The sequence below is a fragment of the Heterocephalus glaber genome, unplaced genomic scaffold (genome assembly GCF_053883595.1).
Source record: "Heterocephalus glaber isolate CG9 unplaced genomic scaffold, H.glaber_assembly_v1.0 deba00001457, whole genome shotgun sequence".
NCBI classification, from domain to species: Eukaryota; Metazoa; Chordata; class Mammalia; order Rodentia; family Bathyergidae; genus Heterocephalus; species Heterocephalus glaber.
Genome location: NW_028258305.1, coordinates 35675785 through 35694921, shown reverse-complemented (window position 1 = coordinate 35694921; position 19137 = coordinate 35675785). Strand labels below are relative to the sequence as shown.

The 19137-nt window shown below is 37.3% G+C and overlaps 1 protein-coding gene across 5 annotated transcripts in view; it reads left to right on the top strand.

Moving 5' to 3' along the window:
- Positions 1-19137, top strand: part of Ttc27 (tetratricopeptide repeat domain 27) — a 254203-nt gene that overhangs the window by 29684 nt on the left and 205382 nt on the right. For all 5 annotated transcript variants that reach the window (XR_015453011.1, XR_015453012.1, XR_015453013.1 and 2 more), the window contains exons 6-7: positions 7365-7529; positions 10273-10406. Coding sequence is in view for 1 of the 5 variants with exons in the window: in XM_021253706.2 (XP_021109365.1) it covers positions 7365-7529; positions 10273-10406 (299 nt within the window). In the remaining 4 variants the exon portion in view is untranslated. The remainder of the gene's footprint in view (positions 1-7364; positions 7530-10272; positions 10407-19137) is intronic.

Here is a 19137-nt window from a genome sequence, read left to right as displayed (position 1 = left end):
TCATTTGACAATAAACATCACTGTGATTCTGGTAATATTCTGATCAAGCTATCAGTGATCACTCTTCCTCATTTCCACATATGATTTAGATGTATGTCAGACTACTTTTTTCATGCTATTCTTTCTGAATCCATGTAGAGCAGAATATATCTGAAGGCATTTCTTTGTGTTTCTTTCTTTCTTTTTTTTTTTTTTTTTGTACTGGGGATCAAACTCAGGTCCTTGCACTTGCGAGGCAGGTGGTGGAACCACTGAGCTAAATCCCCAGCCCTTCTTTGTGTTTCTTTATGCTCATCTAATTACTATCTTTGAGATTCAACTTCTTGTAAGATCTCAGCTGGGTGAGTAGATTGCGTATGGGGCCACTGAAGAATCTTTACCCTTCAAACTTGTGCATATCTTCACCAGTAGCTTAATTAACGTTGCATAGGTTTTCTTTTGAATACTTCTAGCAGCTTTCAACTTTTCCTCTAAACCAGAAGCTTTAAAAACAGATAAACTCTTCTTCAAAGCTGTGCATAGAGACTCAACCTTCTTGTTTTCCTAACTTTACAGATATGCTACTTTGTTTTTTGGTGTTTTTTTTTTGGTACCAGGGATCGAACTTGGGTCCTTGCACTTGCACAGCAGGCGGCAAAACCACTGAGCTAAATCCCCGGCCACAGATGTGCTACTTTGAAGTTTGAAACTGCAATGTTAGGTTATGATCTTTGCCTCTTTGCCTGTCTGCATGTGGGCAGTGTCTTCTCAATATACTTTCTACTTAAGGGACGTAAAAGTCCAAAGTTATGGGTTTTAAAAATTAAAAAAATTTTTGGCGGGGATTTAGCTCAGTGGTTTCACTGCCTGCTGCGCAAGCGCAAGGACCCGAGTTCGATCCCCGGTACCAAAAAAAAAAAAAATTAAAAAAATTTTGAGGCAGTCTTGGTATGTTGTACAGGGTAGATTTGAACTCACTGCATAGCCCATACTAGTCTTGAACCTTCAGCAGTCCACCTGCCTCAGCCTCCGGAGTGCCGGAATTATAGATGTGTGCCACTATTCCTGAATACTCAAAGTTAGACTTTTATATACTAAAAGCTATATAAAATAATTTGGCAGTTATTCCATTTGAACATTCATGTTTGGTAATAAACTCTTGGTTTCTGTTTGCTTGGAGATGTTATTTTCCTCTCCTGGAATCTCAGCTAAAGGATCTAGGCAGCATCATGAAGTTATTATTCTGTGTTCATTTGATTCCTGTCTTAGTTACTTTTCTCGTTGCTGAGGCAAAATATCTGAAAGTTAAAGGAGGAAAGGTTTTATTTTAGCTTGTAGTTTGTAGAGGCTTCAGTTCATAGTTGGCTGAGGGGCATCACGGAAGAAAAACAGTCTATGGTGAAGCAGGAGGCAGAAGGCAGCTAGCAGTGAAGTAGCAAGCAGCAAGCAAGCAACAAGCAGCTACTTTCTTTCTGTCCCTTTTATCCTTTCAGGCTACCTACCCTTAGAGCGGATAGCACTCACACCTGTGGTGGGGCACCCTTAATCCTAGCATCACACCTTGAATCAATCCCAGCATCACATTCCATTTTTTTTTCCCCCATTAAGTTTATTGGTACATTTTAGCTATAAAATACATTTACATACATCATTGGGATCTTGTACTATTACATGAGTATCTTGGTTCTTATTTTTTTTCCCCTTCTCCTGCCCTCCCTTCACCCCCTCCACCCTTCCCTATTTGCAAAGATTTTGTTTCCATTTTTTTCCTTATCTCATAATTTTTTTCCTTTTTTGCCTTTCCCCTACCTCTCCCACTTCCCCTGCTCCTTTAGACCTTTACTTCCTAATACACAATATCAATTATACATTTTTAAAATTAAAATATCAAGATCTAGGAGACATTACCACAGATTTTACAGAATTTAAAAGGATATAGAAAGCATATTACAAAAATCTGTTTTGAAATAAATTTGACAACTTCTAAGAAGTAATTTAGAAGACAAATTAATGAAACTAACTCTGGAGGAAATATAAAATTTGAATAGAACCTATTAAAGAAAGTATATTCCTAGCTTGGAAAACCTACCTATATGACAACAACAGGCTCATATACATTTTAACTGATAAATTATATCAAACATTTAAAGCAGAAAAAAAAAGGAACACTTCTCCCCTCATTTTAGGAAATCAACATTGTGCTAATCCTAAAACTGGATAAAGATAATAGAAGAAAAAAGTATGAACATAGAAAGAAATTTGTTTAACAAAACAAACTCTTAGAAGTCAGATCTGGCAGTATGTAGAAAGTGGTTTTATTATAAGGATGGCAGTGTTGGTTCAGCATTGAAAGATCCACCCCCAAAAGTCATCATTTTAACAGAGGAAAGGAAAAAGCCATATGATCCCGTCACTAGTTGGAGAAAAAGTATTGGACTAAATTCCACAGCTGTTCATGGTAAAAGCTATCAGGAGACTAGAAGTAGAACAGAACCTTCTCAACAGATTAAAGACATGTACTCCATACTTCCAGTGAGAATGCCTTATATGAATGGAGAAGATACAATGCTTTCTCCTTAAGGTGGGGAACAAGGGCAGATATGCTTACTCTTTATCTGTCCATCAGACTTTGAAACCTAGGCCCCACCAAAATAGTCTGGTGTTGGGAGCAGTGCTACATAATTCTAGGGAAAAATCATTTGATTAGGCCTAGTTCTTCCACCTACAGGCCAGCTATGGCATTCCAAGACATAATTCCATTTTGGCCTGTAGGTGGAAGAACTAGGCCTAATCAAATGATTTTTCCCTAGAATTATGTAGCATTGCTCCCAACAGTCTGGCAATAAAATGACACAATTAGGATATGATTGGCAAGGTAGAAGCAAAATCTTTATATGTAGATGAAATGATCATCTACAGAGAAAATACTAAGAAATCTCTAGGAGCCCCTAGAACTCATATTTGAATTTAGTAGGATTAGAGAACACAAGGTATATATAAAAATTCAGGTCTATGTATACTTGTTGTAAATGAAGAATTGGATATTGAAATTTAAAAGTTATGTAGGGGTACAAAGGACCTAGAAAAGTGAAAAAAAAAAAAAGCGTTGGAAGACGTTTAGTACTAGTACTTAATTTTAAGACTTCTTCTAAAGCTACAGTAATCAAGGCAGTGTTGGTGTAAGGAAAGACATATAGATCATTGGAATAAAACAGAGAATCTAGAAATAGAACCACACGTATATGGTCCCCTGAGTTTTGAAAGATTATTTAACAGCATTTTATAGGATATAAACTCAATTCAAGAGCCGAGGAAGAGATAGTGTTTTCAGCAAATGGCACTAGAACACCTGGTATCCGTATATTAAAAATTAACCTCAACCCTTTTTTTCCATACATGAAAATAACTTGAAGGCATCTATGAACCTAAATAAGAAAGCCTAAAAGTATAAAACTTTAAGAAGAAATTATAAGGAAAAATATTTATGAATTCAGGGTAGGCAAGAACTACCTAGGATACAAAAGACATGATGTATAAAAGAAAAAAATTGATAAATGAAATTCCATCAAAATTTAGAACTTTAAATGACATCATTAAAATGAAAAGTAGTCCTTAAACAGACCATATTTACAATGCATATAACCTATGACCAGAATATATAAAGAACTCACAGCTCATTAATAGACAACCCAATTAAAAAGTAGAGATAAGATGATAAATAGCCAGTACAGCACAAGGAAAGGTATGCAACTCTAGAATTGGTGGGGGAGCTTCTTCTGGGTGCTGGAACTGGCTCAGCTTCTCTGCCCTGGGAGCATGGGATGGCAGCGGGGGAGCTTCCTTCTGGGTGCTGGGACTGGCTTAGCTTCTCTCACGACTTAGAATCATGAAACCAATAAAGTGGGGCGTCTTGTTCCCACCAACATTTGAAACCGTTAATAGTAGTTCACAATCGATCTGGATTTCTTGAAAATTAAAACTAGATTTTGAGTTTCCACACTTGGTCAAATTTCTGTAGCTCCAGCATCACATTCTTAATCATAGCATCACACACTGTAGATCCAGCCACCTCTGAAAAGCCCCACCGATAACTGCCTGAGGCTTTTGGGGACACCTAGATATAAGCCATAACAGTTGTCATTGTTAGCATTCAAAATGTTCTAATAGTTCTAATAGTTCTTCCTTTGTGAGTAGTCTATTGCTGTTTCTAAGATTTTCTCTTTGTATTTATGGGTCTTAATTTGAATTCTGATATTTGGTGTCTTCCCACCTTTCTGGAAAGTTCTTAGCTATTATCTTTTCAGACATAGTCTCTTTTTAGTTGTTTGATTTCTCCTACATTTTCATACATGTCAGATTTTCTCATCTGCATCCTCAAGATTGTTTGATACTTTTGTTTTCTTTCTCTTTGTGTTACTTTTTGCTTAACTTCAGTTGAATCTGTCTTCTAGTTCTCTATTCTGCTTTTCTTTTTTTCTGTACCAGGGATTGAACTCAGGACCTTGGGCTTGCAAGGCAGGTGCAGTGCCACTGAGCTAGATCCCCAGCCCCTCTGCGAATTTGTTTTTAAATTTTAATTTAAGAAATTTAGGGATTTTTTTTTTGGTTACTTCTCTGGTATATTTGCTCAATTTCTGTAGTTCTTTATTCCTTGTTCATATTTTAAACTTTTTATTTCCTAAGCCTATTAAACATCTCATACACTGTACCAGGTCATTTCAGCCTCTTAAAGTTTTGTTTGTTTGGTTTGTTTTTTTAGAGTAGGAAAATTTATTGGGGGAATAGGAATGGGGAATAAGAAAAGTTCCGGGGAGACAGGAGGGGTCCCAGATGGGTTCCAGCCTCTAAAAGTTCTGAGGACCTATTTCTGCCTTTTTTTTCTGCTAACTTTCAGGTATTAGTACCTTATTTTCTATGTTCTGTGCCTTTTTTTCCCCCTATGTACTCTTGTTTTTTGAAAATTTATCAATAGAAATTCTTTGAATCTTGATTAAAGTTGCATTCTTTTAGAAGGGGATTTGTTTCTTGGATTTTTCCGGGGAGTGTATTCTAGGTTTGAGAGACTTTGAACTAACTATGTAGATTGCCTGGATCTGATTTAGAGATCTGTGTGAAGGCTAGCCTAAGGTTATCAATTCTGTGGATGAATCTTTTCCACTTCACCCACGCTGCCTTTTTCCCCTTTATATGGCACACATAGCTTTATTTTAACCTTGAAGACGTTCTGTGGTTCTCAGCCTTAGATGGAGATCTGCTAAACTGCCTACTTCGGATGGGTCTGGGCCTCATCTGTTGTGTTTGGTGCTCTCCGCAGCTGATAGAATGGAATTATAAAGTCCCTAGAGTCTGTTGGATAGCTTTGAGAAAGAGTATGGCTTCATTGCTTGCTTACTTCCTAACGTTGCAGCTTTCATTTAGTTTTGTTCTCTGAAGATTGATTATTTTGTTCCCATACAACCATGAAAATAAAAATATATTTAAAATTTTAAATTCTGCTTTTTAGATGTTTTTAGTAAGAGGGCAATTGGCCATGCTGCTGGAAACTAAGAATTAAGTTTAAAATAAAATCAGGATCTCTTTTCATACTTTACTTATCTTCAGTATTTAACCCCTAAACACATTAACATACAGAGAAAGGCCAGAAGTACAAGATCAAAGCCAATTTTACCTATAGTATATCCTGTACATACATGTATAGATAGATAGGAGGTTAGGTAAGTAGGTAGGAAGAAAGGAAGAGAAATACATGTAGCCAACTTCAGGCATTTATGTGACTTATTTTGTGTGTCAGTAGGACAGTTCAAATTTGATAGCCTTCTTTAGACCTGTGAGAGGTAAATGCAGAAATGACCTTTTGTGATATTTGAGAGAGAATTTAAACATTACAATTTTTTGAAAAATTTTGAGACAGTATCTAAGTTGCTAAGTTCCCCAGACTGGGCTTGAACTCATGATTGTCCTGTCTCAGCCTCCAAGAGTGCTTGGATTATAGGCAGGCAACACCATGGCCATCTTGAGAGAGGATTTTACTGTGCAGAAGCTTTTTTTTTTTTTGGTACTGGGGATCAAACTCAGGACTTTGCACTTGCGAGGCAGGAGGCAGCACCACTGAGCAAAATCCCCGGGTGCGGGAGAGGATTTTGAACAAATCTTGGCCAACCTTCATATCCTTTGATTTATGCATCCTGATCCTTTTGGGAAAATTACTGTCATTGACACAAAGCAAAATTTTGTTACTTATAAATTCTGCTAAGATCTTGGAAGGTTCTTATATTTCTGACAATAATGACTAGATGTTCAGTAATAGAATAAAGGAAAACAAAGTTTACAAAAGAAGGCCTCACTAAAATCACTGAATGTTGTCAGGTCCAGCTTTTCCTGAGTTTGGTTTGCATGAATGATATCTACTTGGGGTTTTCACAGTGAGAAGTTCATGTTTGGACGCCTGTGTGCCTTAGGAGGTGAGGCACGGACATCTTGACTTACTCGCTTCAAGTCCTGAGAATCTCTTTGAAGGGCTGACAGAATATAGAAAAACACCATTTTGTTTTTCAGACCCATTGTAATTTCAGTGCCTGGTGAAACAGAGGAGGGATATTTGTTTCTCACTGTAAATGTATTAGTATGGCCAGATTATCCGGTGATAGACTAAGTTTTTGTGTTATCCCCTTTTTTTTTTTGGTACTGGGCATCGAACTTGGGACCTTGTGCTTTTGAGGCAGGTGGTGGAACCACTGAACTAAATCACCGGCCCTGAGCTCAGTTTCATAATGCCTCAAATGGTGATAATGTTAGCCTCAAAGGCATTTTTTTTTTTGGTACGGAGGATTGAACTCTGGACCTTGCGCTTGTGAGGCAGGCGGCAGAACCACTGAGTTAAATCCCTGGCCCTCAAAGGCATTATTGTGAAAATCAAATAACAGCATTTAAAATATCCAGTGCTAGGCAGAGTAGAGATTTAGTAAATATAACTTTTCTTTTACCTTGAATGATGGAAAAATTATCATCAGTCTTTGGGTATTGGAAGTACATTTTCCCTTTTTCATTGTTCATTCATGTTTTGTGAAGTGACTAACCTGTTACTGAAAATAATGTGAAGGGTGGCTGTTTGAGGGATATTGTTTTGGGAATTCTGTTTTGGGGGCCAGTTAGACTCCCTTGTAACCTGGTGTGTGTCATAGTACTAGTTCATTTATTCTGTATAACAAATTTTAACAATCATTTTATTTCAGATGCAATGTTACTAGAATGTTATTCTCCCATTTTTTCATTTCAGGTATTTACAGAGACAAATTAAAAGCTGAAGTATATAATATATAGTCTAATATTTTAGACTCAATGTTTTACTTATTGTAGTTTTTAATGTTTCATTTTTTGTTTTGTAGTGTTGAAACTAGAGAATCTGTTTGCAGATGATTCGGGTCGATATTTGGTGATTCAATTCCATCTGGAATGTGCATATATATATTTATATTATTATGAATATAAAAAAGCGAAAGAGCAGTTCAATATTGCTAAAGACATTGGCAAATTGCATATTGACTTGACAGGTAAGACTTTATGCTTTTTTTTTGGTACCGGCGATCGAACTCGGGTCCTTGCGCTTGTGCAGCAGGTGGCAGAACCACTGAGCTAAATTACTGGCCCAGACATTATTCTTTTTGAATAAATTATTTTATTTTTACAATCAAACCAGTATATATTGGCAGTTATTACCATATGCTAATATTTGATTTTCTGTAGCCTATTCTTTGCCCTGTAAAAATAGATTTTTAAAGAATATAAAGTTCATATTTATATGATAAATTAGAAATTACATTTTTCTTTGTTGCCAGTGCTTTTTTTATTTTTTATTTTTTATATTTTATTTTTTTCTTTGGTACCGGGGATTGAACTTGGGTCCTTGTGCTTGCACAGCAGGTGGCGAAACCACTGAGCTAAATCCCCGGCGCTGTTGCCAGTGGTTTTTTTAAATTAAAAAAAATTTTTTTTTTCTTTTTTCTCGGTACGGGGGATTGAACTCAGGACTTTGCGCTTGCGAGGCAGGCGTGCTGCCACTGAGCTAAATCCGCAGCCTTATATTTTTCTTTATTCCCAGAGAGTCCCCTGTTCCACTTAGGTACATGTTTGTAATTGGGCACTACACAAATGAACTTTGACCATTTGGTTCTTGGTGTTGGGCTCTGAAGGCCTCTCTTTACACAGCTTGGTCTCTCTCTGCATTGCCCCTCCTTGTAAATACCCTCTCGCTCCATCCTGCTTGTTTTGTATTCTTTGTGAGCAGTTGTATCTTCAGTGCCTTACGACCCTGTCTGGCATATTGTAGGCACTCAAGAAATATATGCCAAATGAATGAATGAATTATAGAATTTCTTCTGAAACTTCCATAGTTTTTTTCTGAATGGCAAGTAAGATTTTTTATATATTGCTGTATCCTTAATATATTACTATTTAATTGGCATTCAAATTTTTTTTTGGTACTGGGGATCGAACTTCGGACCTGGCACTTTCGAGGCAGGCGGCAGAACCACTGAGCTAAATCCCTGGCCCTGGCATTCAATATTGAATAAATTAATTAGTCAGAATACCTGTTAAGTGTGGACTGAGCATTTCACGATGTGATTATTTGCATGTGGATTTTGAAATGCTTGAATCTATTTGTCCCCCACAAAGCTAAATCTAGATTCTCTTTAAGGCCTATTCTTAGCCCCCAAATTCAGTGCTGCTTATTGAGCTAGTGCTAATCAATAAAATCCTTTAGATATACTATGAGTTAAATATGACTTTGTGGAGCTGAGCTGGTGGTGCAGGGCTATAATCCCAGTGGTTCGGGAGGTTGATAAGGAGGATTCCAAGTTTGAGCCCAGACTGGGTAACTTAGCAACTTAGTGAGACCTTGTCTCAAAATTAAAAAACAGAAGATAAAAAAAGGACTGAGGATGTAGATCAGTGTGAAGGCCCTGGGTTCAATCCCCAATATTGGAGGGGAAAAAAAGACTGCAGGCTTGTCTGGGATCTTAGCCACCGTTTATTACATTGTGTGGAGAAAGTTATTTAATATCCCGCATATAACTTGGAACAATCCCATGTATAAGTTGGATTCTTTTCTGTTTTTGAAAATATGGTTATATATAACTTGTAAGCTTAGTTTCAGAGATTGTTTTTAAATATTTTTGTCCTAAGAGACTTTTCTGGGACTTTTTCTTTCTTGGTACCAGGGATCGAACTCAGGATTTGTTCTTGCCAGGCAGGCACAGCTCCACTGAGCTAAATCCCCAGCCCTCTAGGAGTATTTAAAAACTAACAGCACTCTAGACTGTATATTTGGCTTTAACTGTTGGTGTATTTGCTATCAGTTTTTCATTTTTTTTTCAAGTTAGGGGTGAAGAACTTAAAAATAAAAATGTGAGCTGGGGATTTGGCTCAGTGGTGTCCTGCCTGCCTTGAAAGCGCAGTGTCCTAAATTCAATCCCTGGTATGGAAAAAAAAAAATTAAAAATGTGATGCTCACAAATATAAAATGAGAATTAGCCTCCCTCCCCATTTACTATGAAAACATAAGCTGTGTTAAATCATTTCAGTGGCTGTCTTTGGCATGACATGTTTAAAAGGTTGATGCATAGTTTACAGCCAGATGCATCAAAGTATAAAATCCAGACTTCTCAGCCTTGTCTTTGTAATCTGAGATTTTCCAGAGAATGGATATTGAAACCTTTCCTTCCCTAAAGTGGTCTGCAACAGCTACTTGGCAGTGTATCATTTTAGATACATTAGAAACAATCGGTGTTATGTAAAGCCAGATAGAGTACTGTACTAGACTGTGCAGTTTAGGACCTGAAGACTGTAGCTTTGAACTTGGGCTCTGATGGAGAGAATCTTTGTAATCTTGGACAAGTGAACTATGCCCCAGAGCCTCCATCTTTTCATCCCTTGTACAGAGATAATAATAGTTCTTCTACCCACAGTACTTAACAAGTTACTCCTTTCTGCAGAGCAGTTTGGTGCATAAGTGAGTGTGAGTAATCCAGTGGCAGAAGTACTGGGTTTCAGTCTTGCACCATGCTTATTGGCCTTACAGTCTTGCAGGTTGTACATCATTTTAACATCACTAGCCCTTAGATTTCTCTTATGTGAAATTAAGAAAACACCTTACCAACTCTAAAGCACTGTGAAAACATTTTACTGCGTGATTCTACTGTAGATCTTTTGCTATTCTAGGTCTCTTCTGGTTCCAGACAGACTCTTCTGTAGATCTGACTGACAATTCTATAGATATAATTTCATTTTTTTCAGGTGTATTAGGAAAAAGAACACGATTCCAGGAAAATTATGTAGCACAACTGATTGTGGATGTAAGAAGGGAAGGGGATGGCCTTTCAAACTCTGAATTCAGTCCAGCACCCACCCCTCAGGAACGTTTAACCAAGGTAAGTCAGACTGTAAGTTACTTAGTTGAGTTAACACCCAGGTCTAATCATTAATAGTAGGTGAGTACTGCAGATGCCCCAAGTGGGGTAGGAAAAGGCTTCATTTTTTCCCCTCTTAAGCCTTTTCAAGGTAGCTGGGAGAACACTGTGTTGAAGACTTTATTTTTTACCCTTAAGGAGAAATAAATGGTATTTTACTTATAGAATTCAATAAATTTGAATTAATAATGCAGTCAGTTATGTATTACCCCCTTGAAGACTGAAGAGAAACTAACTTTTCTAGCTGCTACTGTATTTTCACTGTACTTTCGCTTTCTGTGGATGTTTGTCAGCGTTCAGAGACTTGAGATTTCTTTGACTTCTTCTAAATATGTAAACCAATGATCAGGATTCCTTTTCATCAGTTTTATGATCTCCCTTTTGTTACTCTGTCATTATTGGATTGGTTGCTTCGTTAGTGTGCTTTTTTGACATGTCTAATGCATTCTGACTTTGTCGCTTGAATTTATGATCTCGATTAGGTTTTACTTAAATGTGTCTCTAGCTGCTTCAATGGATGCTATTAGAATTTAGACTTTTTATTCCCAGAATCCCACACCTACATTTTTGTTTGTTCTTTGATTAATTTTACTCTTTAAAGCCCATGTTTTTCTGCTTTTCCCTCAAGAACCTGCAAATATAATTACCTTAGGTACACTGAACACTGAAATCGTTTCTGTGCTGAGAATTAAGCCAAGGCAAGAGGCTAGGGATAAGTGCAGTGGTGACAAACCTATGGCACGTGTGGTGCAGTGGGCTGTTTGTATCATTGAATGCTCTGAAAGATTTGCCATCACTGGCTAAGCGGGAGGAGTGGCAGCTACCATGTCTCAAGGAAGGCCTTTGAGACATACTGCTTATTTCCTAGGGTTAGACCAAATGCTTTATTTTTTGCTTTTGTGATAACCTCTGTGAGGGGCAGTTACTGATTCCCAGAGTGAATGAAAAGAGTGGTAGGAATTCAAGGATCAGATTGCACAGGGCACAGACTGCGCTCTGTGAAGGATGAGTGGCTGTGACTGAGCACAAGTGTATACCACTGGGGTTGGTTCTGGTCAGGGAACTGTGCTGCTGCCTGCTTCCGTTCTTTATTTCCTCCTGATATATTCTGGTCCCTCCTCAGCCCTCTCTCTACACCTTAGATGAACTGGCATAAGCTTGAGTTTTAGGTCATAACACAGTGTCTATGAAAAGAGATTTAATTCTGAAATCTAAGCATTTTATTTAGTAATGCATATTTTTACTGTGTTCTCCTATTGAAAATTGTCTTTGATTATGATAAATATGAAATGATGACTCTTGTAAAGAATGTATAAAATATGATATATAATTTTTTTTTGGTACCAAGAATCAAATTTGGGACCTTGTACTTGTGAGGCAGGCAGCAGAACCACTGAGCTAGATCCCCGGCCCGATATATAATTTAATATAGAATTTATTTAACCTTTTCATATTTGAAGTAAAATACATTTAGATAATCTTACAGTCCTTGTTAATTATGACCTAATGCCAAATATTAGTTGTGTAATATTGATATGGGTTAGATAGAAACAACTTTTTTTATTCTCATGAATTGAAGATAGGGCCAGGGATTTAGCTCAGTGGTTCAGCCAACTGCCTTGTAAGCTCAAGGTCCTGAGTTCGATCCCCAGTACCCCAAAAAAAAAAAAAAGAATTGAAGATAGAATCATGTTAAATTAGTTATATATCATCAAATGTGGTGGTGCATGCTTGTAATCCCAGGAACTCAAGAGGCTGAGGCAGGAGGATTGCAAGTTCAAATCCAACCTGGGCAACTTAGTGAGACCCTGTCCCCCCACCCCCACCCCAAAAAAAGTAATCTGCAGTAAAGCTCAGTAGGGGAACTCTTGTCTGTCTTGCCTGAGACTTGGGTTACCACCAAAAGAACAAACCAAACCAAAACAAAAACAGTTGTATATCATATTTCTTTTCTTCTAATAGATTATAAAATCCATTATGTATTTAATAACTACTCTTCTGGGGAAAAAAGCACCATACCAGTTCTGGCGATTGCAAAAGTATGTCCTGATTAGAAATGTTACAGTGTGAAAATATACCTTGTGGAATTGTGGCTATGCAATACCTTTACTGCCAGTGAGGAGCACAGTATTTTCCCTTTGAGCTTTCCTAGATTTATAATGTGTTATTATCGGAGAATTACATGGACTAGAGGTGTTGGATAGCAGGGTACAGTAAACCAGCAATTATGAGCCACACCATTGTGTAAATCTAACACACTGCCTCTGTTCTTTAATGTTCACCTGTTGGAGGGGGTAGGGGGGAGAATAAATTAAAAGATATATTTATAGAAAACAGAAATACACACTTGCTCAGCTGCCTTTGACATTAAGTGCACATTAAGGGGCCAGGGGTTTAGCTCAGTGGTTCTGGTGCCTGCCTTGCAAGTGCAAGGTCCTGAGTTTGATCCCCGGTACCAAAAAAACAAAAAAAAAGAAGTGCACATTAAATCCTGAATATCCCCCAAAGAATTAAAAGAATCATACCACAGTGATATATGTGTGCCCATGTTCATAGCAGCGCAGTTTGTAATAGCTAAAACTTGGAAACAGCCCAAATGCCCATCAACTGGAGACTGGATAAAGAAAATGTGGTTTTTTTATAAAATGGAGTACTACTCAGCCATAAAAAAATGAGAAATTAGAGATATTTATAGCTAAGTGGATGCACATTGAGGCGATACTCTTAAGTGAAATAAATAGGACACACATGTATAAATACCGAATAGTTTCTCTGGTGTGAGAAACTGAAAGTGTAAATAAGGACTAAATGTGTAATAGGTCATGTGAAATAGGAAGAAAAGGGGCAAAGGGGAAGGAAGTGGGAGGGCTAGGGGAAAGGATAGAAGGGAATGGGATTAATATGAGAAAATGGAAAAATGGGAACAAAATTTTTGTAAATAGGACTGGAGGGGTTGAAGGGAGGGCTGGGCAAGGGTGAAAAATAAGAACCAAGAGAGACTATGTAAAGGTGCAAATTTCCAATGATGAATGTCATTATATTGTATACCTAAAATGTACCAATGATTAGAATGAATAATCGATAATGTAAAATAGGAAGAAAAGGTCCAAAGGGGTAGGGGTAGTGGGAGGGGCAGGGGAAAGGAAAGAAGGGAGAGGACAAATGATGAGAAATGGAAAAAATGGAAATAAAGTCTTTGTAAATAGGGAAGGGTGGAGGGCGTGAAGGGAGGGCTAGGAATGGGGCAAAAATAAGAACCAAGATGCATTATGTAAAGGTACAATTTCCAGTGAGAAATGTAATTGTGTTGTATACCTACAATGTACCAATAAAATAATTTAATACAAAAATAAATAAATCCTGAATATGTTGTGTCTGACATATTAGTGGTAGATTATGTTCTGATTTCTTGATTCAGTAGAATGCTGATGCTCAAGTGGGACTAAGATGGAGAAGTATTGAACTATGCGGACTTGTAGAAACTTGGATCTAAATAGATACTGTAGTAGGCCATCTTAATTGCAAAAACAGTTGAAGAGGAATGTAGAGAATCTTAAATGAAGATTGAAACTACTTAATTGCCTCATTCTATCTGGCAAATAATTCCCTGTGGAACCGTGACATGGCTCAGGCCTTCTGTGGTGGAGGAGAAGGAGTCCTGGGCTGGGAGAAGAAGAGAATGTGTTCCTGTCACATCCTCACTGCCTGTCACATCCTCACTGGGATCATTTCCTCGTTTGTTTTTGCCACATTATACTTCGTTAAAGATCAGATAAGATGTGTAAAGGCAGTCTACAGATGTGCTATTAAACACTGGATGTAGACAAAAGCAAGTTGATATAACTCTGAAAGGATATTAAAAGATGAGAGTTTGAGGACCCTAGAGCCACACTGCCTGCCATGGCAGCCATTAGCCAAGTGACAGTGGAGCACCTGAAGGCTGGTGGTCCAAACTGAGATGGGCCTGAAGTGTAAAATTCATACTGTGGTAACAACTGCATGAAGAAAGAATGTAAAGTATCTAATTAATAATGTTCTTTTTTATATCTTATTGTAATAATGTTTTGATATGTTGTCATTTTATTTTTTAACATTTTATTTGTGTCAGAAAATTTTAAATCATATGTAATTTTATTTAGAAATTATGAAAGGTCTGTGGTGAAAAAGGATGGCCACAAGGGTGTGCTGTGTACCTGTCAGCCCGGTCTTAATGGGTAAGGCTACTCATTCAGGGAGGAGCAATTACATTGGGAATTGAGGAGTGACCTCAAGTTTTGTGTTCCTCCAGGTCATTACTTGTTGGAGATTGTAGTACTTTTTTCTTGAAACCCTGTAGATGGCGGGTAAGCCTAGAGTCAGGGTGAATTTGAGGGTAAACAAGGAAGCTGCCCCTTTGGCCTGTAATTTGAGCAGGTGAACTGGTTTCCTTTCTCCCATATGCAAAGCTCAACCTCTTAACCATAGACAGTTTCCACCCTGCCAAAACTGGAATCTCTGCCTACTTCCATTTGGCTTCTAAAGTTTCCCTTGTTTTAGCTCTACTTTTGTTGAGTTAGAAAAATATTTAAATCAAGTTTATGAGGAACAATTTATATAAAATGCACCTACCTATTTATTTATTCATTCATTTATTTTGAGACAAAGTCTTGCTGTGTAATTTAGGCTGGTCTTGAACCCACTGTGTAGCCCAGGCAGGCCTCGAATTTGTGGCAGTTCTCCTGACTCAGTCTCCCATGTGCTGGGATTACAGCTGTGTGCCACCACACCCGGCTTTAAAATGTACCTATTTTAAATGTACAGTTTGATGAGGTGGGTTTTTTTGGTGCCAGGAATCGAATTCAGGACCTTGCACTTGTGAGGCAGGTGCGGCACTACTGAGCTAAATCCCTGGCCAAGTTTGATGAGTTTTGAAAAGTACATAGACCCATATAACTCCCACCAAAATGAAAAAGTAGAAACATTGAGAAAGTCCTCTAAGGTTCCTTTGTAATCACTTCTCTCCCACTGATCACAGATTAGATCTGCTTTTTCTAGAATTTCACATAAATGGAATCGTATTATGCACTCTTTTGTGTCTGACTTCTTAGCATGGTATTTCTGAGATTCATCTGTGTTGTAACACCAGTAGTTGACCCCTGTTTATTGCTGAGTAGTATTTAATTGATGGATAAGCCACCTTGATTTATTCAGCTGTTAGTGTATGTTGGAATTGTTTCTATCTAATATAGTAGCTGTTATGAATAGAGCAGCTTGGAAAGACTGTATGTTGTCTTTTGAGTGAACATATATTTTTAATTCTCTTGGGTAAATACTTAGATGGAATGGCTGGGTTGTGTGGTAAGTGCGTTTTAAACTTTATGAGACAGTACCAAACTCTTTTCCAAAATAGTTGTACAATTTTACATCCCTACCATCCATGTATGAGTGCCAGGTGCCCTTCATTCTGGCCAATACTTGGTATTGTCCATTTTTAATTTTTACCAAACATACCTGAGTATGTTTGTGCTAGTATTTCATTCATTTGTGGTAGTATCTCATTTCATTCATTTTTCTTTCTTTTTTTTTTCTTTAGTGATTCTTTTTTCTTTTTTTTTTTTGATACTGGTGATCGAACTCTGGACCTTGTGGTTGCAAGGCAGGTGGCAGCTAAATCCCCGGCCCAATAAACAGGAAGCATTCTTTTTTTTCTTTGGTACTGGGGATCGAACTCAGGATGTTCCACTTGGGAGGCAGGCGGTGGCACCACTGAGCTAAATCCCCAGCCCCTAGTGATTCATTTTTTAAAAATTACTTTTATAGAGGTATATCTTACAGAAAATTGACCCATCTTAATTTTACAATTTAATGAATTTGACAAATACATACATATACCTAAGCATTATAGTCAAGATAAGTTCTGTCATCCTAAAGAATTCTATTCTGCACCATTGCGGTTAATTCCTACTCCACTGGTTCTGAACAACCATTGTTCTGTTTTCTATGACTACAAGTAGTTTGCCTTTTCTAGAATTTATGTGAATGGGAATATATAATATGCACTCTTTTACAATTGGCCTCTTTTCTAGCATGATTTTTTTTTGAAATTGCATGGTTGTATGGTTGCATATGTCAGTATGCATATTACTGAATAGTATTCCATTGAGTTTTGGGCTGTTACAAATTAAACCACTATGAGTATTTATGTATATATATTTTTGTGGTCATGTTTTCATTTCTCTTGAATAAATTATTTAGGAATAGAATTCATGGCTCATATGATATAAGAAACTGGCAAACTATTTTCTGTGATTGTATCATTTTAATATTTCCACTAGCAGTGTATAAAAGTTCTAATTGTTCCAGATCCTTGCCTGTGTTTAGTATTGTCAGTCTTTTTTTTTTTTTTTTTTTTGGTACCAGAGATCAAACTCGGGACCTTGCACTTGTGAGGCAGGTGATGGAACCACTGAGCTAAATCCCCGGCCCTGTCAGTCTTTAAATTTTAGCCATTCAAATATTTATTCTGATTTTAATTAGTGCTTCTGTGTTTAGTGTTGTTGAAGAATTTTTTGTGTGCTTATTAGCCATTTATCTATCTTCTTTTATGAAATCTCTATACACATTTTATTTTATTTTTTAGGCAGGGTTTTGCCATATTGCTCAGGCTGGCCTTGAACTTTCAACCCTTCTACCTCAGCTTCGCCAGTAGGTGGGATGACAAGTGGGCATTGACTGTGCCTGTACAAATTTTTTGCCCATTTTTATTTATTTTATTTTATTTTTTATTTTTTGGTACCAGGGATCAAACTCGGGACCTTGTGCTTTCGAGGCATGTGGTGGAACCACTGAGCTAAATCCCCAGCCCTTGCCCATTTTTAAATTGGGTTTTTAAATTGGCTTGTCTTTTTATTATTAAATTCCAAGAAATCTTCATATTCTGAGTAAAAGTTCTTTTTCAGATAAGTTTTATGAGTATATTCTTTGAGTTTGTAGCCTGGTTTTTAATTCCTTAACAGTGTTTCCAAAGAGCAGAACTTTTAAATTTGATAATCTCCAGTTTATTGAGCTCTTCTCTAATTGTTTATTTTTGTGTGTGTCTGTCTTAAGGACTATTTGCCTACCCCAAGACTGTCAAGATTTTCTTTTATGATTTAGAAGTTTTTTGTTTTTGTTTTGTTTTTCAGTTTTAGCTTCTACTTTGAAGTTCTGTGATTAATTTTGATTAACTTTTGGTGTATGGTATGAGATAAAAATGGAGGGTCATTTTCCCCAATGGCTATCTAGCTGTTTCAGCATCATTTATTAAAAAGATTATACCTGTTCAATCACAGGTGTTTTTGTTGAAAAATCAATGGACCATACATACATGGTTCTTGGATTTGGGACTATTTTCTTCCATTCCTTTATATGTCTGTCTTTATGCCAGTACCACACTGTCTCGGCTTTGTAATAATTCTTGAAATCAGTACTTTTTTTTCTTGTGGTATAGGGATTAAACCCAGGGTCTTATACATACCAGGTAAGTCCTCTACCACTGAGCCACATTCCCAGCCCTCAAGTACTCTTTAAGTCTTCAGATTTTATTCTTTTTCAATTGTGTTGACTGTTCTAGATCTCTTGCATTTCTATATAAATTTCAGAATCAGTTTGTCAGTTTGCCTTTCTATCATTAATAACCCATGATTTATATAACAGTCAGAGCTGGTCACTCTATGTTGTTGAGGCACATTATTGAGGAGTTGATATTTTAGACTAGAATTTAGAGACAGAAAGAAAGACCACGCTTTGAAGTTTGATGCTGCCACCTGCTTGGATCAGCTTCTTTAATTCTTTATTTCCTCATCCATAAATGGTAATAGAAATATCCGTGGTTACTTGGAGGATGAATAGGAAAATGTATGTAAATTTACCAGCAGAGAGACTTTTGCATATTAGGCCCAATCAGTAATAGTGTTATTCCCTCTTACTATTATTGTCAGTGCAATTCAGAGCTATAGATGGTACATCTTCATTTCTACAAGGTAAATTATCCTCAAATGTGTATTTTACAAGAAACAGCTTATTCACCATATGTAGACATTATATAATCTTAAACAAAAAGGTAAGTTAACTTTATCCCTACTGTATCAGTCAGTATTTGCTAAAGAAACGACAGAACATAAGATATATAGATATATAGAAGAATTTACGAGATTAGCTTACAGTAGCCACCCAAAGGGTCAGATGAGGAGGAGTCCAGAGGGTCTGTCCGCACACTGGAAACCGAAGGGTTCAGTCAACGTTTCAGAGCTCACTGCAGTGTCTTATGGGGGTCTGTGTCAGGAAGCTGAAGGGTCTGTGCTGGAAGGCAAAGACTGGAGCTCCTCCAAAGGAACAGAAGAGAGCTCGACCTTCCCCATTTCCCCTTTATAACAGTCAGGCAGGAGCAGCCCTAGGGTGAATCTCCCACGCCCTAAGGTGTGGAATTGCTGAGCCACTCAACCATCATACCTACTATCCATCTATGATATTCTGTATAATGATTCAGATTAAAGGTTTTTTTCTTTTAAATTCATTTAATAAAGACAAAATCTACAGCCGGGGATTTAGCTCAGTGGTTCCCCACCTGCTGTGCAAGCGCAAGGACCAGAGTTCGATCCCCGGTACCAAAAACCAAACAAACAAAAGACAAAATCTACATTGAAATCTGGTAGGCTCATACACTTCTCTTTAG